Source organism: Zalophus californianus, chromosome 5 (genome assembly GCF_009762305.2).
Source record: "Zalophus californianus isolate mZalCal1 chromosome 5, mZalCal1.pri.v2, whole genome shotgun sequence".
Lineage (NCBI taxonomy): Eukaryota > Metazoa > Chordata > Mammalia > Carnivora > Otariidae > Zalophus > Zalophus californianus.
In genome coordinates this window covers 27,026,524-27,047,078 of record NC_045599.1, presented here as the reverse complement: position 1 = coordinate 27,047,078, position 20,555 = coordinate 27,026,524, and the positions used below count along the sequence as shown (strand labels likewise).

Below are 20,555 nucleotides of genomic sequence, written 5' to 3'. Positions count from 1 at the left end.
TCAAACACTTTGCTTATTGCCCTACACAAGCAGGAAGATGGAATTAAATTAAAAAAAAAATACCCAAGGGTTTAATTTAGTCCAATGGCAGGGACTGGCTGTCCAAATTGTCTGTAAGATACCACCCTTTAGAAACTACTGAGTTGAGTACAGTCAGTCACTAGATCATACCAGTGACCCACTCAGGAGCAATGGCGGTCTTCATTATGGCACTACAAATCATAACCTGCTGCAGGTCAGGTAATTCTGACTCCTGACGGCTTGTGTTTTTTCCAAGCACTATAGCACCTACAGTCTAGGTGGAAGAGATGGTGTCGGTCTGGGCCAGGGTCTTCCTTAACACTTGGTACCAGTCCAGAATCCACATGAGGAAGACCATGAGAGTTGTCTCTGTTCATTAAAAACTGAATGATTGGGGCACCTGGGTGGCACAGTCATTGAAGTGTCCGACTCTTGATTTCGGCTCAGGTCATGATCTCAGGGTTGTGAGATCGAGTCCCGAGTCAGGCTCCCTACCAGGCATGGAGCCTGCTTAAGATTCTCTTTCTCCCTTTCCCTCCGGCCCTCCCTGCCTCACTCTCTTAAAAAAAAACCAAAAAAACAAAAAAACTTGAATGATTAATAATATATTTTTTGATTAAGCCCCCAAAGCAACAAGTTTTTTATCTTTACTGGTGTGTGTGTGTGTGTGTGTGTGTGTATGTGTGTGTGTGTGTGTGTGTGTGTGTGTGTGTGTGTTTTGGGCATTTAGTAGACCCAACATTGCTGAATGTCATGTTCTTATGAAAGTGTTCATCTTTTTTGTGAATAAATGGTTAGCAGAGGTGAGATATTTGCAAGTATCTGTACATATGAATTATTCTTCGAAAACCCAGAGTCTTTCTTTTCTTGCAGGAGTCCAGAAGCTTTGAAGTCACAAGAAGAGAAGGTAGGGAAAATGCCTTCATATCCATTTCGTTCTCAGTGTTGACATTTTGGAAGTAGTTTGTTGAAGCTAAGATGAACTTCAGACTGTGGGCAGCCTGTTCTTTGAAATTTCATGTGGCCTTTTCTGGGTGCTGACTATTTGGTACTTACCTCGAAGGACTTGTAAGAATTGAAAGCCAGGACTGCTTGAGAGAACTATGTCTTCTACTTTCGACTGCCCAAAGTGGGGTCTGGAGACCTTGCTTCTTCATGATCATGTTTGTGGTCTTGAGAGAAGCTTCATTTATTAGTGAAGTTTGAAGTAATTCTTTGGTTTCATCCAGCAAAAACAATATCAATAAAAAATGGTTTATGATTGGAAGTATTTCAGTAACTGGGAGAAGATGCCACTGTGAAAAATATTTGTGATTAGCTTTTTACAGCTTTGGCTAAGCTGAAATAGAAAGACCAATTAATGTCCCCTTTGCAACAATTCCATTATGTTGATTTTCCCCGCCGTTTCCTCTAGCACGTTTGTTTTTCGGTTTCTGAGGTAAGTATGCATGGGTGGCGATTTCTGAAACCTTTCCTTAGAAATTGAAGTTTCCCTTACTTTCAGCAATACCTACTGTCGAATAAGATGTCTTTTCTTTGGTTTGGGGATTCTTTGCCAATCATCTCTTTATTGCAGGACTAGGAGGAGGAAGTCGGGAATCAAAGTGAGTTCTTGGTCTAGGGTCCGGCCTTTGGTTTCAGCCCTAATGACAAACTTCTCTGTAGCGCCGTCTCCAGAAAGAGTGGCCATCTAAAGGTGTGAGCAAATTCCACATTGACCTCTAAATGTAAAACATCCTTGGCTCCTGATTAATTCTTATTTTAAGCACCGCAATGAAAGACCTAGAGTGGCCATGTTATCAAATTATGTTTCTAGAGCTTGGAGACCTAAGCCTTGCATACTGTCTGTATTGGTAAACCAATCCCCCTGGTTGTTTGCTGCTACCCGTGGGGCTGAAACCCTGGGTTCAGAGGAGCTGGGTATCTGGCTCTAGGATAAACTCTGTGGTTTCCATTCCCATTTGCCATTGTCTCTGGTTTTGGCCTCAGTGTCTCCTGAACTGCATCTGTAGAGTAAGCGGCATTGTGTCGATCTCAAAACCAAATGAAATTGGATGGATATGGGTAGAGCCAGGAGGCCATGTATCTTATTGATGACCGTGTAAATTGGAAAGAAATAGCCTTAAGCAGAGAAGTCAGCATGAAATTTGGTTTTGAGTATTATTTAATTCATGTCAGTAGCCTCAAGAATGAATGTTTGGAATTAATTTGCATTATGGAACCACGTATAAACCTAACCTATGGAAAGGTCTCTAAATAGTAAGGCTGGGGTATGAGAGAATCATGTGTATTTTTGCTCAGAGGCCTTAAAAGGCCGGGTTGGACCTCCGGCTCCACACCCACTGAAGACTGACACTGCTGGGGGATGAGCAGAGGTGTGGTTGAGTTATGTCCTACTCACCCATAACCTTCTCCTCTCTGGAAGTAGCAGCTCTCACAGCTGGCTGACTGGGAGTGCATGTTTTGAATTTGTACCAGCAAATTTGTGCCGACATCCCATAAACTTTTTATCCCCTGTTGTGAACTGATGTCTTTCTTGCTGATTTCTGTCGAAGTTGAGTGTTTGAGAGTTCCTGAAATAGCTTCGTGCCTTAATGTCAGTGCTTATAACATGGCAGGAAGGAAGGAAGGAGGAGTGGGACCTTACAGGTTGGTTCCAAGTATCTTCAGGCCTGAGAATTCACTTGCTTGAATGGCCGGGTTGTTAATCTCCAGAAGAGTGCACAAGTGTAAAAATAATAGAAATGCTCTAAATATTCCAATAAACGATTATTCCTACAGACAAAAATAAGACATTATTGTCTCTCAACAAACACTTAGGGTTATTTTACAGTTGGAAATGAAAGAGGAGCAAATAAGTAACACTGAATTTTTCTGCCCAGTTTACCAGGCCCAGGAGATTTTGGAGAGGTCTGGAGGAGGTAACCTCTGCGTCACACAATCCACGATGCCTTCCTGTTTTTTGTTTTCATACTACATCTGGCTGAGGAGTATCTTCTCTAACCCAGGTTCAGTGGTACAAATGGATGACCAGCTACAAGTTCATACTACGTGACTTTTGGAAAGTGTTGACTAAGTCTGTGAAGTGAGAAGTGAAAGGGACTAAAATTAACAGTGGGAATGGAGTCCAGGATAAATCACAGTGGTGTTGGAGATTGTAAGGGTGACTCGGATGTACTCTGTGCCTTGGACCTGCTCTCTGCCTTATTTCCAGCCTTGGATCTAGTTTTGTCATGATGTGCAGATTGTGGCCCACTTTCTTGTCTCTGGCTTTAATCATACTGTTCATGTACCCTGAATGCTCTTTGTCCCTAATCTTTATTAAATGCCACCTCTCCCTCATACCTCCCAATTCTTTCTTAACGTGTTTAGCTTACCCTGCCTTATTTTGGAGTTAAGGCATCCTATCACGTAATTTCCTAAGAACAGAGAACCTCCCCTCATTCATTCCAGATTCTTCATGGCCCTAGTCCAAGGCTCTGGTTGCTCAACAATTGTTTTCTGAATTGAGTGCAAGCTACGCATTGCTAAATGTGGTTTGTCTTTTCACTCTAATTCTGTTCCAGTGATAGACAAGTGAGGCACTGAGTGCCTTGGCTCTAGAAAGGCACTTTTTTTAAGGAGTGTTCTGTGGATATCCATTGGATATTCCTAACTGATCAAAGTGCTCCATGTTCAGATAAGCTTCATGTGTCCCCCCAAAAAGATATGTTGATATCCCAATGCAGAACCTGTGAATGTGACCTTATTTGGAAATCATGTCTTGGCAGATGTGTAATCAAGTTAAGATGAGATTATCCAGGTTTTTAGGAGGGGCCGTAATCCAATAAGTAATAACAGAAGAGGAGAACACAGGAGAGCGGAGAGCGCCCTGTGATAATGGTAGTAGAGAGGGGAGTGATGGATCTATGGGCCAGGGAATGCCAGCATCCCTGGCAACCACCGGAAGCTAGGAAGAATCCCCTCAGAGGGAGCATGGCTCTGCCAACAGCTTGATTTCTGACCTCTGGCCTCTGACCTCCAGAACTGTGAGAAAATAAATTTCTCTTTTTTAAACCACCCAGTTTGTGGACCTTGATTGTAGCAGCCCTAGGAAAATGACATACTTGGCCAATGCTGGACTCAGTATTGAGCTAGTTGTTGAGACTTTTACTGCAGAACCTCTTAGACCTTTAAGATGCTAAAAATGACTCTCAAAAGGGGGTGTAATATGCAGCATTTTCCAAATTTAGTTTCCCATGGCGTCTTAATTTTGTTGTGTTTGATCATCTTGAGGCTGGCATTCCATGCAGTGTCCTTTGCAAGTCCTGCTCTAGAGAGTTCAGGCAGAGGGAGTGCTGTCTTGGTGCTCAGGATGAGCCCATGACTCGGTACCAGTAACTTCTGAGGGCTTTGCATGGACAGAATGGTGACGTGGTGATAATGAGAATAACTTCTCAGTTCTCGAGTTTTCAGAGAGCATTTACATTCTTTCCCTCCTGTGACCCTCAGCAACCCATGACAGGAGGAGAGCAGAGAGCACCTTACACATGAGACTCCTTCCTTCCTCCCCATGCTAATTTGTGGGAACAAGGACTGCCTCTGGACCAATGTCCCTTTCGTGCACTGATCCTCTCTCGTGTACATTCTTCTGCACGTTCATGCCCACTGCCAAGGCTAGAGAGCTAAGAGGGACTCTTGGAGGAAAACTATCTAGGGGCCATTTGATTCCAAGTTAGATTAGGGCTAGGGCTCTCAGGGGAACCTGGAGGGAAATATGTTGTACCAGTAGGTGTGGCAGGACTGCAGGACTGGTAGGAAGTCTTCTGGGAGGGCCACGTGCCTGCCCAGCTGACCAAGCCCTTCTTCCTTCGGTGCGGTCCTGTATTGTCCTTGTGCCCCGGGAGGCCCTTGTGTTAGCTGCGTGGGCACGGAGAGATGGTTGCTTCTTCATCTGCTTTCCATCGCATGTGTGTTTATACCTCCCTCTAGACATCTTCCATTTAATTTCAACTTTTTCTAAGGCTTCAGCCAAAGGTGCCAACCTCACCTCTCCAAGACACTCCCGTGTCCACTCCGAGGGCTGGTGCTGATTGTGACTGCCAGAATTCATCTACTCAAACCAGTACGTTTCTCTAACTGATTCCATCACATTGAATTACAGCCATGAGAGAACACTTGAGTGAGCTGAGCAAGTGGCCAGGATAATTCAGCCCTTGTCAGCCATCTCTTAGGTACGTGGGGTGTGCTAGAGACTATTCCAGATGTCTGCCATTGCATTATGATTAGAGGCGGTGAGTTTTGGCGTGGGTACCGATGTCCTATTGCATGATCCACCCTCCCAGGGATGGCTCACTCACACGTTCTAGTCCAGACCAGCCTGGTCTGGCTTCTGGCAGGATGTGAGGGAGACCTGAGAGCCGGAATGCTGTTGTCTTCCCAGAAAAAGAATGAGGGAGTGACAGTCACACAGCCAGGGTAGCTCTGACTCCTTAGCAATGCAAACCTACTAAATAAACATGACCTGCCAGTCCCCCACTGTGTGACTAGCGCCTCCCTTTCTGAAAACCTTTGGAATTAGCCCTTAATTGGCAGCTGCCTCTCATAGCCCCTTTATAGTTCTCTGCATCTGGGTGAACTTCGGGTATCAAGAATTGCGTTCTGTTTACCATTAATTCTGATTTTGTTTAGCAGATGTTTTCTGGATCTCTCAGTTGCCTGCATAATCTGTCTTGGTATAATGTGAAGTGGCTGACTCCCTTCCATAAAACAGATGAATAAACTCTTAGCTGCTTTGGAGGTAACTTCTTTAATGGCTGCAGATGCAGGGAATTTAGAAAGGAGCCATCCAAATTTGGCAGTGCCCGGGGTAGTAGGTCCTTTTCAAATCAAGACTGCCATCTGGGCGAAGAGATGAAGTTTCCTTCCCCATTCCACCCTCACTCACTCACGTACAGGGTTCTTGCTGGTTCTCTCCTACAGTCCCTGGGCCTCAAAAAGGTAAGAGTGACAGCTATCTCTTTCTACTTCTAATGCCACAGAAATTGGCTCTTTCTGGGTAGTGCTGCCATTTTTCAGCTGCTGGAAAACTGTATTGTACCTGCTTGCCCCAGCTTGAGTGGGAGGTGGATGGGCACAGCTGGCTGGTGTGTTCTGGTGGAAGACAACGCTCTGCGACCCAGTTGTGATCATGACTGTTTGGCAGGCAGTAGAATCCTCCCTCCGTGTGTACTCACAGGGTGACTTTGGGTATGTTTCTCCATCTTATTGGGAAAAAAAGGGGCATTGTAATAGTACAGACCATTAGTCCCAACCCTGGATTACAGTCAGCAAGCCAGTTCGCACTGGCTAAAGCCTGGAAGTCTCATGAAACTTGAGAATCCAAGGGTGGCCCTGGCTGCAAGCACAGCTGATTAAAGCCGCCTCCCCCTCTTTCCCTCTCTTGGCTTGTTGGCCTCTTCTGTGCGGCCTCGCAGGATGGCTACAAGCCGTCCCAGTTCAGTCCTGACTGCTCACCAACCCAGAGGGTGCAACTGTTTCCCTCAGAGTGACCCCAGACCTGTCCCAGCAAGGACTCTGATGGGCCAGGTCAATCCTAAGCCGGTCACTGTGGCAGGGAGGGGATGGAACATGGCAATTGGCCAGGGGGCATCACGTGGTCTCTTGGGGGTTTGTAAAATCACCTTCACTCAAATGCCAGGGAATGGGGACAGATTTGGTCCTCAGAGGAAGGATGCTGAGCAGCATGCTGTCATTGGCCCTCATGGCCTCATGGACATGTGGCAGGGAGAGCTTGGGTGTGGAGAGCCCTCGGCCCAGTGTCAGCAGTGGCATCAGTGCCTGGTGGCCTTGGTACTCTCCGTTATGGTTCTTCCCATCTTGCATGTGTAGATCTGGCCTTAGGCCTAAAGTGAGGAACGTCTCAGGTCACCAAGTGACCTGGTGACCAGGGTCCACCAGAATTGTCCTTGAGCATCATAGTTACCAACCCTTCCATTACTCCAACGGAATAAAGCTCAGGGAGTGAAGACAAGGGCCTCTGCCAAGGATCATGCATGGCATTAGCCAGAGGAGTCTCAGGCTGTGCATCACCCCAAGCTTCTGTTCCCCGAGCCCCCCCCGGAGATAATTCTGAGTGCCTGGGCCTTGAACGATTGGCGGTGGACTGAGACACCCTGAGTGAGCCTGAGTTCTCATTCCTGTCCCTGCACATGATCGTCCTTGATCAAAGGTCCACCAGGCTCTGGGTGAGTGGCTGTCCCCTGCTAGTGCCTGGGCCGTTTCGGCTGCCCCCAGTGATTTGGAAGCAGCAGGACCTTGCTGGCTACAGCTCAGGGCTGACAATGGGCAGCTGCTCGTGCTGCCGTTAGAACCGCACGTGTGTGACTCGTCGCCCAGAGCCTCGGCACCACAGGACTCAGTATGGGCGGTCACGGCCCGCGCGAGGGGCAGCTCTCATGCCGCTGTGTAGGGCGAGCTCTGGGAGAGCAGGGAGCGGGACCCTTCCCTCTGGCCTCCCGTGCTCCTCATACACAGCAAGCCCTGAAGAAGCCTTAGACACCTGGCACCTCCCCGGGCTGACCTGGCTCTTTGTGACATCTCCACTTCTCATAAAGCAAAATCACAGGTATAGGGGCTGCCGGCTTGTTTGGCTCTGGGTCCCACAGCTCCAGGACCCCCCATCCTTACTGCTGTGCTACTTCTTCTCACCAGCACCCTTGGAAGGCTCATTCTCCTTAAGCGTCCTCAGAGAGCCGCTGTGCTCTTTCTGGGGACTTGTGAGTCCCTCTGCTAACAGGTACTGACAAGCTGCTGGTGCAGGTGAGCTAGATCTCTATGGTTGTGATGGCAAACTGTAGGGCCTCTGTAGGTCTGGGCAGGGCGGGGAACCCCTGTGCACCGAGCTGTGCTTGCCACGGAGTCTCCTCGGGGTTGTGACTGCACACGTGGAGTAAGGTCCCTATCTGGAACTTGTGGGGAAGAGTTGTGTAGTCTACGAAGTCATTACACCCAAAGGGTGCCAACCACGGCCAATGTAGAGGGACAATGAGGTGAGCCCTTCACGAGACAGCCCTGCCCTGCAGCGGGCTGAGCTGACCCACCACGGCCTGGAGGCGGGGTGATGGCACTCCCTTGAGGCCTGTTGAGACCTGTCCCTGCCCTGGGGGCTCGCCTCTCTTCTCTGAGGCCCCACAGTGAAGGTTGACATTGGCACCTTCATCCGTCGCCTGACCCATCAGCCAGAAGGGTGTTTCTGCTTTTCAGGAAGCCTTGAAATTGTCTTCTCCATATAAACACTGAAGCTCTTTTCCAACTTGCTAAGCCATTTGCCCTAGCAATATTCATGTGCCATCGGCAAGCTTCTGGGGTTAATTATCTGTGACTTAAAAGGCATTTGTTTCTGTCTCTTTTGTCTCATTGCTGTTGAGCAGTCTTTCTTTATTAGGAAATGAGGTACAGAGTCCAACTGACCATTATGTTCTAATTCTCTTCTTGTCATGAGAATTAATTCATCTTTTTAAAACTCTCTTAAAAAAAAAAAAAAAACTGCCTTCCTATCTTCAGATAGCGTTGTTCTCTTAACAAATGTTTAATCTCTCTACTCCAGTGGGAACAGAGCCAAAACAGGAAATAATCTGCAAGGTGAGACATCTCATCAAAATGAGTGAGGCCTGCTGGTGCTCTCTCTTCTGGTCCCACTCACTTTGGGGAGCTCTGCTGCCCAGCTGTTGGTCTGTTGGTCTCCTGGGACTGCCATGAGGGCTTCATGTGCATCCTCGGGTATACATGCTGTGCTCAGTAAATGAGCCACAGCACCCGGGGCTGTGGGGGGCGGGGGGGGGGGGCGCTTGCAGATCAGGCAGGCAGGGTCGGATCCTGTGCATGGCAGCCCACCCCGGGCTCCTCTGCACACTCTACCACTTGCCACTGGATTCCAAGAAATGCTTCAGGGTCTGCACGTAGAAAATTTTTTGCAAAATGTTGACTGTCACATGAGGGAAGATTATTAGCTTGCCTTGTGCTCTCCAGGAAGTCAGAGAACGTGTGCCACAGAAATGAGAAGCTTCTGACTGGCCTCTGTCTCCGTGGGAGCCAGACAGTGACCCATAGCCTTTGGGGGCTCAGGGGCAGTCAACAGAGAGAGGGTCTGAGTGCAGTCAGCGTAGTTGAATGGTGCCTGCTACCGTTCACCTGAGCATGTAGGCTGGCTATTGCCCACCCATCTAAGTCTTTGGAAGCCTCTGGGGAGTTCTCAGCTCAGCTACCACGTCACCCCTGCAATGTTTCTGAAGCAGCGTCCGAGAGCCTCGTTTGATAATTACTACTTCCCAAGGAGAAATAGCTCCTGTGGAAAGTAAGTTCCATTCTTAGGGTTTCTCGAGGGTTTATTGGATGCTAATGGAAGTTTCCTTGGGTGGATTGGAGTTTACTGGGTGTGTAGTGATGACAGGGTGTGGTCCCTGCTATTACAGAGCACACACATCAATGAATGTGTCAGCTGAGGAGATGTACAAGTGTCCTTTAGACAGAAAGGCCACCTAGGTGTGCCGGCCCTGTGGCCAGGCATCTCACAGATGGGCTGACAACCAAGCGTGAAAGCGTTTGCTCAGTGTAGACCAATATGGGAGCCCCAGAGAACAACTCACCAAATGTTTTGGTAGAGGTGAAGTCTCAGGGTCTTTTCTCCAGAGGATGGCTATATTGACAAAGGGTTTCCTTTTGACTTTTAACGGTGTACCCTGTCAGTGGGGACGTGTGGTTGCAAATAGCAAAATTCAACCCAACCAACTCAAACACATAGAGGCCCTTATTAGCTTATGTAATTGGGTAGTCGGGAAGCGGGGTGAAGGGGTGAGGGTGCTGGCTTCAGGCATGCTTGGTATAGGGCACAAGGACCTGGTTTCTCTCTTCACCCCATTCTAGTTGATTCCCCTACATGGTAAGTCCATTCTCCCCACATATGACGCCACATCCTATGGAAGAGAGAGAGCCTCTGATCTGATATTTCCTGCAGCAGTGCTAAGATCCCCTCGGGTGGGATGAGCTGGGGTCATGTGCCCCTGCCTGAATCTGTGATAAGCCCGTTGGGCTACTTCATGTTCCTGGGCTCCACACAAGTCACAGGCCAAGCCCCGCAGTCAAGGTGGCATAGGGGGTAGGCGGATCCCCAAAGGACAACTGGGGCTCTGCCCAGTTAGGACACATGAATGCAGGAGGGTAAAAAATGTCCATTCTGCGTATTAGCCGTTACTCGGAGATTCCACATCTGAGTGTCTTCCCCAGTATCTACTCCCAAGGGATTCTCCCCTGAAGGTGACTTCAGTGCTTGGCTCTGTGAAGCTTCTTACAAGCTTTATTTTCCATTTTTCATTAGAGATCCTGTTCTTTTTTGGGAAGGAGGTTGGTGGGCGCTCACTGTGCTGGCCTGCCTGTCAATGGCATTGTGGCGGAGCGGGGGCCACAGATGGAGACGGGGGACCTGGGCTTTCACGTACAACGAGATCTCTCATTCAGGAGCCAGCTTTCCCTAAGGCTTCTCAATTGTCCACACATTAATTTAGGGTCAAAGCCTTACTTCACTGCTTTCATATAAATTCCCTAGATTGGAAGAGCTCTTAATGGACACCTCTTTACATCCAGTCTTTCCCTTAATTCTCATGAGCACCCTCTGGCATTGCAATTGTATTTTGTAAATAGAAAAAGAGAGGGGAATCCTTTGAACTCTGTAGGAAATTAACCAAAGAATTTAAATGGGCTCAACTGAGGTCTGTCAGGAAAGCACATTCTCCATGGAAATGCAGCATTGTTTGTCCAATGGTGATTGAAACGTTCATATTCACAAACGTGGAGTCGTCATTCTGCAATTGAGATGTCTGTGGGGTCCGGCCAGCCAGGGAGAAACAGGGACCTTCCATGTTCAGAAGAAATGCCTTAAAGAAAAAAAAAAAAATCACAGGTCTGGAAAATGAGTTGTCAGAGTAAAAATACATTTCAATCTGTTTGTTTTACTAATTTTAGCAGTTATTCGCTCTATCTCTTTTTTTTTTTTTTTTTTTTTTGCTGGAAGCAGCATTCCCATCCAGCTGCTTAGTTGCTGCATTTGAATTTTTATCATTTGTGTGAGTCGCTGCCTATTTGGACACAAAATGGGAGTCCTGTGGCTAAGAGGGGACATTTATCTGATAGGGTCAGATCTAATCTCATGCTTAGAAACTTCAGGTGAATATAAAATGAGTTTTTGTTTGTTTGTTTGTTTGTTTTAAGACCGTGGTTGTGTAAAGCTGTGCTAGCAAATCCCTTTCCCCCTGTATACAGAATTTAGAATAATAGCATCTTCTACTTGGATAGTGTTAGCAGGCTGCTTTTTGCTCTCAAAGAGCTTTGTCGTTTGTCATCTCACGTCCTCATTCATGAAAACCTTCAAGTCAGGGAGAAGGAGGATATTAGCATATTAGCATGGGTGTTTGACAGATGAGGAAACTGATCCTCAGAGGTGGCCAGGGGTGTGTCCCAGGTCCCACAGCCTGTCAGGCCGGGCTAGAGATGATGACCCTCAGTCGGAGCTCCTCCCTCCCGCCACGCTTCCTCTCTCAATGTGAGCTTACAGCAGGAGTTTTCAAATTAAAACCCAGTGTAAAAGTACAGAGTTTTTAGTTCTGTTTTGGTTCTTTTAAAAATAAATTATTATAAAGACAACTTTTCTCATCCATCAGTGTAATGATCCTGTACCACAGGGATTCAGAATATTCAAAATGTGTGGGGGAAATGGTAAAAGTTAATCATTTCCACAGTACCTGTCTGTGGTGAGGTTTAATTATCACTTGACATATTTCATGGTTTAAAATGATGACGGTTTAAAATAGAGCCAGAGAAAACCAGAAAATACATTCATTACCTTGTGTCGGGGACCCCCAAATGCAGATGTTCCCCAGACAGACAGTTCTGCAGCATTTTCTCTTAGCTACAGAGGTCCCAGGAATTGAAATCCAAACCAAGAATTCCATCCTGACTCTGGTGTCACCACCTGGAGGGAGCTTGGGTGAAAGCTAGCAGCCTGGTTGCATCCTCGAACCCCCGTCCAGAGGCTCACCTCCTTGACACCCTCCGGCATCCGGATCTCTCATGGCCTTCTGCAGCGCTGCTGATGAACAAGATAATTCATGGTGAAGTGGGCTCTGAATGAATGAATGCAAGCTACTGAAACTACAAGGGGCATGAGTCTCTTAGGGAATTGCATGCCTTCCCAAGATGAGAAGGCTGAGAAGCAGCTTCTGGTTGTGGTTGTGGTTGTGGTTGTGCTAGTTGTTTCATAAGCTCAGCCCTGGCTGTCTGTTTAGGAAATAATTAAATAATTGTTTCTTTCCTATGAGATTCTGGAAGAGGAGCTGTCCAAGAGTAGACCCGTCTGTCCAGATTTCAAATATCAGTTTGGAGAGTCCCGGGAGAGGGAGCAGATGAAGCCATCTCAGAAATGCAAATGCTGTTTGACATCTATTAGCTCAATGCTCATCCATAGCTGACAGGCAGATCCATTAGGATGCCAGTGTCATGGATCAGAGACGGTCAGAATATAGTGAGGGCCGTGTTGCTGCTGCCCGAGCCCCGAGCCCCGAGCCGCAGGGCAATGATCTGAGCGCTCTCTGGGTGCGCCTAGCACTCTGGCCCGGGCACCGCCCCAACCCTGTGCCTTGTTCTCTGGTTCCCAGGGCCAGGCCCCCAGCCAGCCTTCATGGCTGCACCCCCGCCACTGAGCAGCCTGCCCGAATGCTCTGCCTGGTGGTCGTGCCCTCCTTGTGAAGTCCGGCTCGCTTCTTGGCACTGCCCTTCATGGAATCATTCCAGTGATCCTCCTGCAGATCTGGGAGGTCCCTGCGGGATTACTCATTTTTACAGCTGAAAACACAAGCTTGAACAGGTGAAGTGACTGGTCTGAAGCCCCATGGCAAGTGGGTAGCAGCGGTGGGGCGCGAGGAACGAGCAGGGTTCATAAACCTCCAGGCTCTCCGCAGTTGGATTTCCTTGGTACCTTCCCTTTCATCCCATCCTTGGGGCCACTTCACTCTCGAGTGAAGTGTCTAGCATTGCCCTAGATGCTCAGCCAGCATTTCCTAGCGATGGATATTCTGGCTGAGATTTCTGGTTAAATTCTTTGCTTTGACGTTTGTTTAAAATACTTCTCCATATGTTGTTTTCCTCTTGGGAGGAAGGGACCAAGCGGGAGGGGGCACATGGTGACCAATGTCATCATTAAAGCCCCACCATAAACTTTGCTGAGTTAACTTGTTTCAACCCTCTCCGTCGTCCAGTGTGGCCAGGTAGTGGGATCTTCTGTTTTATGGAGGAGGAAACATGTGCTTTTGAAGGATCTGCGATCTGGCTGGTGGGGTGCTTCGGCTAGTGGGCAGCCCTTATAGTGGCCCTCACTGTAGTGAAATACTCAGAGTCTTCTGTGTGTCACTGGTGTGGCCTCCCTAGGACCCCTGGCCCCAGGACTCCCAGCTGTAAGGCAGATCTCTAAGGTCTTCTCTAAATGGTCTGCTCTTAAAAAGCTTGCGAAGAGCAGGGGCCCCTGTGGCTGTTTGTGATGGGAGCGGGAGCAGTGGGAAGGATTAATGGAGATGGACAGGGTGCGTCAGACGCCAGATGCTGGGAAGCTGTGGCCAATGCTCTGAACGGAGTTAGGGTGCTGGTCCCGACTCTTGATACAGACGGCGAGCTACAGGCGCTGCGAGGCTCTTCTTGTCCCACACTCCCGGGACGTTCAGAGGGAGAGTATGTTCTGTGGGCCAGGGGACGTGATGGCAGAGACTACATGGCCACTGGTTGGAGTCCAGGAAATGGCAGGAGCAGGAGACTGTGCCCATAGGCTGCCTCACCCAGCACCCCGTGAATGCTGGCGGCTCTGGGGCTCTGCCCCGGTGATCAAGGGGCTGGGAAGGACTTTTGCCCATACCTGCCTCTCCTGCCTACTGGCCTATGCTCAACCCCACCATTACTGATTCAAACCCCTTTTCCTCATGAGCATCCCCCAAGGTCATTTTGGATCCTGAAGGTGTCACAGAACTTCCACCGAACCACTTCATCCCTTACCTGGGGAACTCACAAAGCCTGTCTGCCCCTTTTTAGGGCTTCTCCTAAGACCCCTGAGCCCAAGGTCTGTTTTGTATGACAAGTCTCAAGCTGGTGGTCCGTGGGCCAGATTCAAGCCCATGGTCATGTTTGTTCGACTTACATAATGTTGGCCTTCGTTGGGTTTTCTTCATTTTTCCATTTTAAGTTGAATAATTGGCCAACATTTAAAATGAAGGACAATTGTACATATAGATCCAAATAGACAGATTACTTTGGAAAGTGAAATGCTTTTAGTCACCCTGGGGCCCCACATGACTTCATGGCAAAAGCGGGGCCTGGAGGAGTAAGCAGAGCCACGTCCTTAGAGAGTGCACGTGTTCTCTATTTGCCACAGTCCACGCTACTCCCTAGTGGCTCCTTGATGCTGAGACTGAGTGTCAGATGCAGTTTTGAAAAATAAATAGGAACAAGGTGAAATCCCAGAAGAACCATACTCATTAAATTATCTAGTAGCCTTTGTAGGCATTTGAGTTTTCCGCCCATTTTATACTCAGATTTATTATTAATCACAGCACAGTAGAGCACAGTAGAGCTAGATGTTGGCAGGTGGGAAGGGGGTCAAAGACAGGAATTTAGTGTAAAGGCTGAAGTAATCCTTCATACTCAGCACGCCTTGAGAACTCTGGTGTCTAGATGTGGTCCTTGGTTTATGCAGTTAAGTGTTCCATTAAATATCTGCTTTTCTGATATTTATGCCTTGATCTGTACACATTCACTTTAGGCTATAAGTTTGCAAGTGAGTTTCCAGCTTGGTAATTAATATTTGTGCCTCTTTATGTAAGTTATGTCCTTAAAATGGATCAGTTCCTTTAAGTATTTAAAAGACATTCCACATATATTATAAAGTAATTACTTTCCAAAGATATTTTCCACTGATATTTGTTACATCTAAATATACATTTACAGTACTCACTAGACCAGAATAGTTCTGATTTATGTATTTTGGTCCACTGAGCTAAAAAATAAAAAAAAGACACTTTTAAAGTATTTTTTTAATCAGTGTATTCATTCCAAAGATTGTCTTGGCTCCTCCAGAATCAGCCACATAGTATTTGAAAAATAATAAACATGGTGTGTTCTCTGAGCTGTTTTAGAATTTAATGAGAGATGACATCTCAGCCTGAGAGTGAGCATGGCTAACTTTTAATCTGGGCTCCGAAGTGTCCTAGAACCTGCAGGAGCTTATTAACTCTCTCTGTGTCATGTTCTTAATATGCAAAATTCAGATGATAAACAGTTACTGCCCTTGTGTAGGGAGAATTAACGCTTGCTGAATAGCAAGTATTGTTTTAATAAAGTAGTCTTAATTGTTTGCTTTGTACATTTTCTGCTTTATTATTTTTATTATTTCTCTTGCCTCTGTAATTGGTAGTTATTGGGTTCTCATTATTTCTTTATTAGTCATTTCATAAAAACTATCTTGGGATTTACCGTCCCTGCCACACTTGCTTTTGCCCACACGTCAGGAACAGAGGCAAGAGGGAGGCCGACACAGCTTGCCTCTGCTGGAGCTGCTGCTACACACAGCTCCCTGTGGCTTGCCCCTGGTCTTCAGGAGCAGTGATGCCCAATTTGTGGGCCGCTGCGCTGTGAAAGGGCTGCGTGACACCCAGCAGACTTGGTAGAAAAGCATCATTAGTAACAGTGAGCGGGCAGGACCCACAGGGTCTGCGTGGAGATGGTGAGCTCCGTCCTCGTGGGAGAGGGCGAGATGTGCCCAGCCAGCACAGGACAGGCATCGTACATGTGCAATGACCACATAACGTGGGGAACTATAGAAAAGGGCAAGAAAATCCTCATTGTATCGTGCAAAGAATCCCACAGCCCATTCTACTTCCAAGTTGGCAGCTTGATAACTGATAACAGCTTGATAACTTGATAACAGCCGCCATTACCTGGGGACTTGACCCTACTTGCCTTCCTCATGGACTGTCATAATTCCTGTTCTTGGGTTCTCTAATCTCTGTGGTTTTGCAAATTGATGTAGCCAGACCTTGTGAGTGTGATCTAACTTAACCAACTGGGTTAGTCTGGGCACATTACTGAACTTCTGTGCCTGGGTTTTTCTTACCTCTAAAATGGTGGTAACCATTCTATCCCATATGGCAGTTGTATAGATTAAATGCATTAAAAAACAAAAAAAAACAAAAAAAAACTTAGCACAGCACTGGCCAACCTCCGAGCAGGACCCCGGTTACCGTCCCTGTTGGCTATGATTCAGCCGCGTTGGGGCTGGGGTTGGCTGCGGTGTGTGTTCTCGGTGCGTCTGTAGTATTGACGAGCAGGAGATGTTCAGTGATCGCTTGCTGAAATGAATTGGGTTAGAAAGCCTTGAAATTACTGGACCAAGTTGTTTTCTTTCATTAAAACTAAGTAATTAGATTTACCTCCTACTTCGGGAAGAGTGGGCAATAGTAAGGTGAAAACTTGAGAACAGTTTGTGCGGGCTTTTGTTTCTGGCTGTGTGGGAGACCAGTTACCTTAGCTGACTCTCACTTAAAACCATTTAAAATGATGGACAAAACATTGAAATAATCTTTGACCTCAGTGAGAAGGCAGGAAAGTGAAGATTTCCTAAGAGTCTGAATATTCAGTGAAAGCTGAAAATCAAGACTCTGAAGCTGCCTTTTGCTTTGAACGTATTTGCCCAATGGGGGTGACCTTGACCTTTGATTCTTAGGACCTCAAGAGATATGGGGGACAGCAGCCAACCCCAGGACATGTCATTTTGTCAGGAAACCTCCTCCACCTAAACTGAGACCCCCAGAAGCTACCTTCCTAGTGCAAGGGTGGAATAGAAGTAAACGTGCCCTGTCTCCCCTCAGGGATGAGTGAAGAAAATTGCCTCCCTTGAACCTTGGTGCTGGTAGAGGGGTAAAAATATCTCCTTCGAGAACTAGAACCATGAGCTGGATTTTCAGCTGAATTCATAAGCAGGCTGCTGAGAAAACCTCAAACCAAGAATTTAGTTTATTTGTTTGTTTGTTTGTTTGTTTGTTTTTTATTATTATGTTAGTCACCATACAGTACTTCATTAGTTTTTGATGTAGTGTTCCATGTTTGTTATTTGCGTATAACACCCAGTGCTCCATGCAGAATGTGCCCTCCTTAATACCCATCACCGGGCTAACCCATCCCCCCACCCCTCTCCCCTCTGGAGCCCTCAGATTGTTTTCCAGAGTCCATAGTCTTTCATGGTTCATCTCCCCCTCTGATTTGTTTTCTTTTAAATATTTTATCCATGAAGGGCTTGATCCCCGGACCCTGGGATCATGACCTGAACGGAAGTGAGATGCCTAACGGAGCCACCCAAGTGCCTCAAGAATTCAGTTTAAAGCAGTCCTGGTTGGTAGCACTTTGAGACACATAGTAAAGCCAATACAAGTCCTGTCCAGAAGAATCCATCTTCAACGTAGGTCTTAAATGATTTTGACAGGTTACCACCCACAGAACATGAGCTCACAGTCAAAAACAAAAAATACCTAACAAAATTAAAAAAGACACCAAAGGGAAAACCAGTAGAAGCAGAACTTCATATACTGGTACTAATAGATACAGAATAAAAAAAAAAATAACAGTGTTTATTACAAGACCTAAAAAAGGGAGCTGAAAATATGAACAAAGAGTAAGACTGTAACAAATGACCTTGATGATGTGGAAAATAACCAAGTGTCATTTCTGAGGAATAAAAATTATAATCAGATTTGTCAGGATCAGTGGATGGATTTAAGAGCAAATGAGATGTCACTGAAAAAAGCTAGAAAGAGAAGAGATCGAAGCCAGAATGCACACAGCACAGGGAGGAGTACCCCTGTCCCTCAAGTGCATGAAGAAAGTTTGAGAAGATTGCCACATGCTAAACCATACAGCAGTTCTTACAAAGTTACTGCCCTTGATGCAGTTAAGTAAAAAGTTTTAAAAAAGGGACCAGAAATACTCTCTTATGTTTGAAGATTAAACACTTGTCTAAATAATACATGAGTGGAAGGGGAAAAAATGGAAAACTCTAACTGAACAATAACAAACAGTACATATTAAAATTTGTGGGAGACAGCTAGAATGGAAATTAGAGGGAAATCCATCATCTTAAGTATTTCCATTAAAATGGAAGAAAGGGCTCAAAGTTAATGAATTAAACATACAACTCACAAAGGTAGGTTAAGAATAGTGGAGTCAACCAAAACAAAGCAGAAGAAAGTAAATAATGAAGAACAGCAGTAAAAAAGAAATGGGTGAACTTGAAACAAGAAACACCACAGAAAGGGTGAACGAGGCTCGTTCTTTGAAAGGACTAGTAAAACTGACAAAACTCTGTGAGAGAATAAAGCTGGAGAGAGGAAGCAGGGGAGGAGAGAGGATAAACGCATAATATGAGAAATAAAAAGATGTAATCACTGAAGCTGCACACATTAAAACAATAACAGAATCCTTTTTGCCAATAAAGTTGTAAGCTCTAATGGTCCAATTCCCAAAAAAAAAAAAAAAGAGTGAAATAAAACTTGCTAGAACCTTGCTAGAACTTAAGTAGAAATTAAAAACCCAACTAGCCTTATAATCATTAAAGAAATAGTCAGACTTTTAACTAGAACTATTCCCACAACGATGATACCAGATCCAGATATCCGCGGGTATTAACTAACATTCAAGGACTAAGAATTTCAATTCCCCCATGAACTATTCCAGGATGTAGAAAAAGGGGATATGTATGAATGGAGCTAGAATACACTTGACACCCAAGTGTTGGCAAGAAGGGTATGAAAGAAAGGTAGATCTTAAACATAGTGTGAAAATCCTAAGGAAAAAAACTAGCAAACTGAATTTAGTCATGTATTAACAAAAGAGAATGAACCATGGTAATTTGGGATTATCCCGAAATTAGAAGTTTGATTGCCACTAGAAATGGCCTGATGTCTTTCACAACAGCAGCGATTTTAAGAAGAAGAGTTGTATGATCATATCACTAGATGTAAGAAAGGCATTTGAAAAATCTAATACTCATTATTTCAGAAAATTATTAGAAGAGAAGGACAAGCGTAGAGGGGAACTAATTTAACTGAATAAAGCATAATTTAAAAAACACAATAGCAGGCCCATGAGTCTGTATATTGAATATAATGATAACTCTCTTGGAAAGGAGGTTACAAATACAGAACAAGGAAGATCTGGGATGTACCGCTCCTCGTTGGACTGGAGTTGGAAGTATTAATATAATATAAGTTGCTCTGTTTTGTTGTGGTTTGTTGCATAGCAATAGATAATCACGATAGATTTGGGGACCTGGATATGGAATGGTACCATAGCCAAAAATCAAAGCATATAACATTGGTTTGGGGAGGGAGGAAGGAGCGGAAAGGGCCTTGAAGAGATTGCTGGGGAAAGCTTGAAGGGTCTCTACGAGTGTCAGCAAGAACCTCAAGGATCTTGAGGAGGCTCTCAGGGAGAGCTTGGACAGGAAAGGCGAATGTTACTAAGCTGGGTGAAAGATGACCCTTGATTGGGACAGTGTGTAGTTTGGTAATGTGGTGACCTGTCACAATACAATAACAGGAAATAGACCAAATGAACTCAGTGATCCAACTCAACAGGTGATCAGACGGAATATTGAAACACACTGCTTCTTGCTTGTGATGAAACATGAGGAGAGAGGAGCAATGGAGCAAGCTGTTAAATATAAAGGAGTCAGGACTCACTGCCTTTGAAAATAAAATCATTATTCATTCATAGCCTCTCAAAATGGCAAAAAGTGGTCACATTAAGAAAAGATTTCAGGGCAAAGATCAAATCCGTGGAGGAACCTGTAAGATTCTTTTTTAAAACTTGGGGAAAATTTAAAGTATCATAGGCCTTCCCTCCCAGGAGGGAGGAAAAAAAAAAAAAGGTCTTCTAAAGATCTCAGGGGTGTGCCTTTCTGTTGAGCAATAAGACTTGTAGTATCTTAAGAGGATTGCCCCACAACAGCCCCTTAGGAGGCCCAAGATCCAGTAGATTTATCTTGAAGAGCTTTGTGGGTTAGGCTTTTGTCTGAAAGAGTATGTGTTACTCAGGCTTCTCTACATCAGCAGAGCCAACAGAGTATGCTTCTTTTGAAGGAGATACATTTTAAGGAATTGAATCACATGATTAGGGAGTCTAGCAAGTCCAAACTTGGAGTAGGCAGGCTGGCTGGCTGGAGACACAGGAAGGAATTGAAGCTTGAGTTTGCTCACAGAATTCCTTCTTGCTCAGGGGAGAGCAGTTTTTGTGCCAGTCAGACCTTCAACTGATTGGACAAGGCCCACCCACATTTTACAAGGTAATCTGCTTTTCTCTAAGTCCACCAATTTGTATGCTACTCTCATTCAAAAAAAACACCTTTACAGAGACATCTAGAAGAATGTGTGACCAAATACCTGGTCACTGTACCCCAGCCAGTTTGATACACA

The 20,555-nt window shown here is 45.8% G+C and overlaps 1 protein-coding gene across 1 annotated transcript in view; it reads left to right on the top strand.

Moving 5' to 3' along the window:
• FSTL4 (follistatin like 4) overlaps nt 1–20,555 on the top strand; it is a 403,664-nt gene that overhangs the window by 46,463 nt on the left and 336,646 nt on the right. Inside the window, exon 3 of the mRNA XM_027607114.2 lies at nt 895–928. Within this exon, the coding sequence (XP_027462915.1) occupies nt 895–928 (34 nt within the window). The remainder of the gene's footprint in view (nt 1–894; nt 929–20,555) is intronic.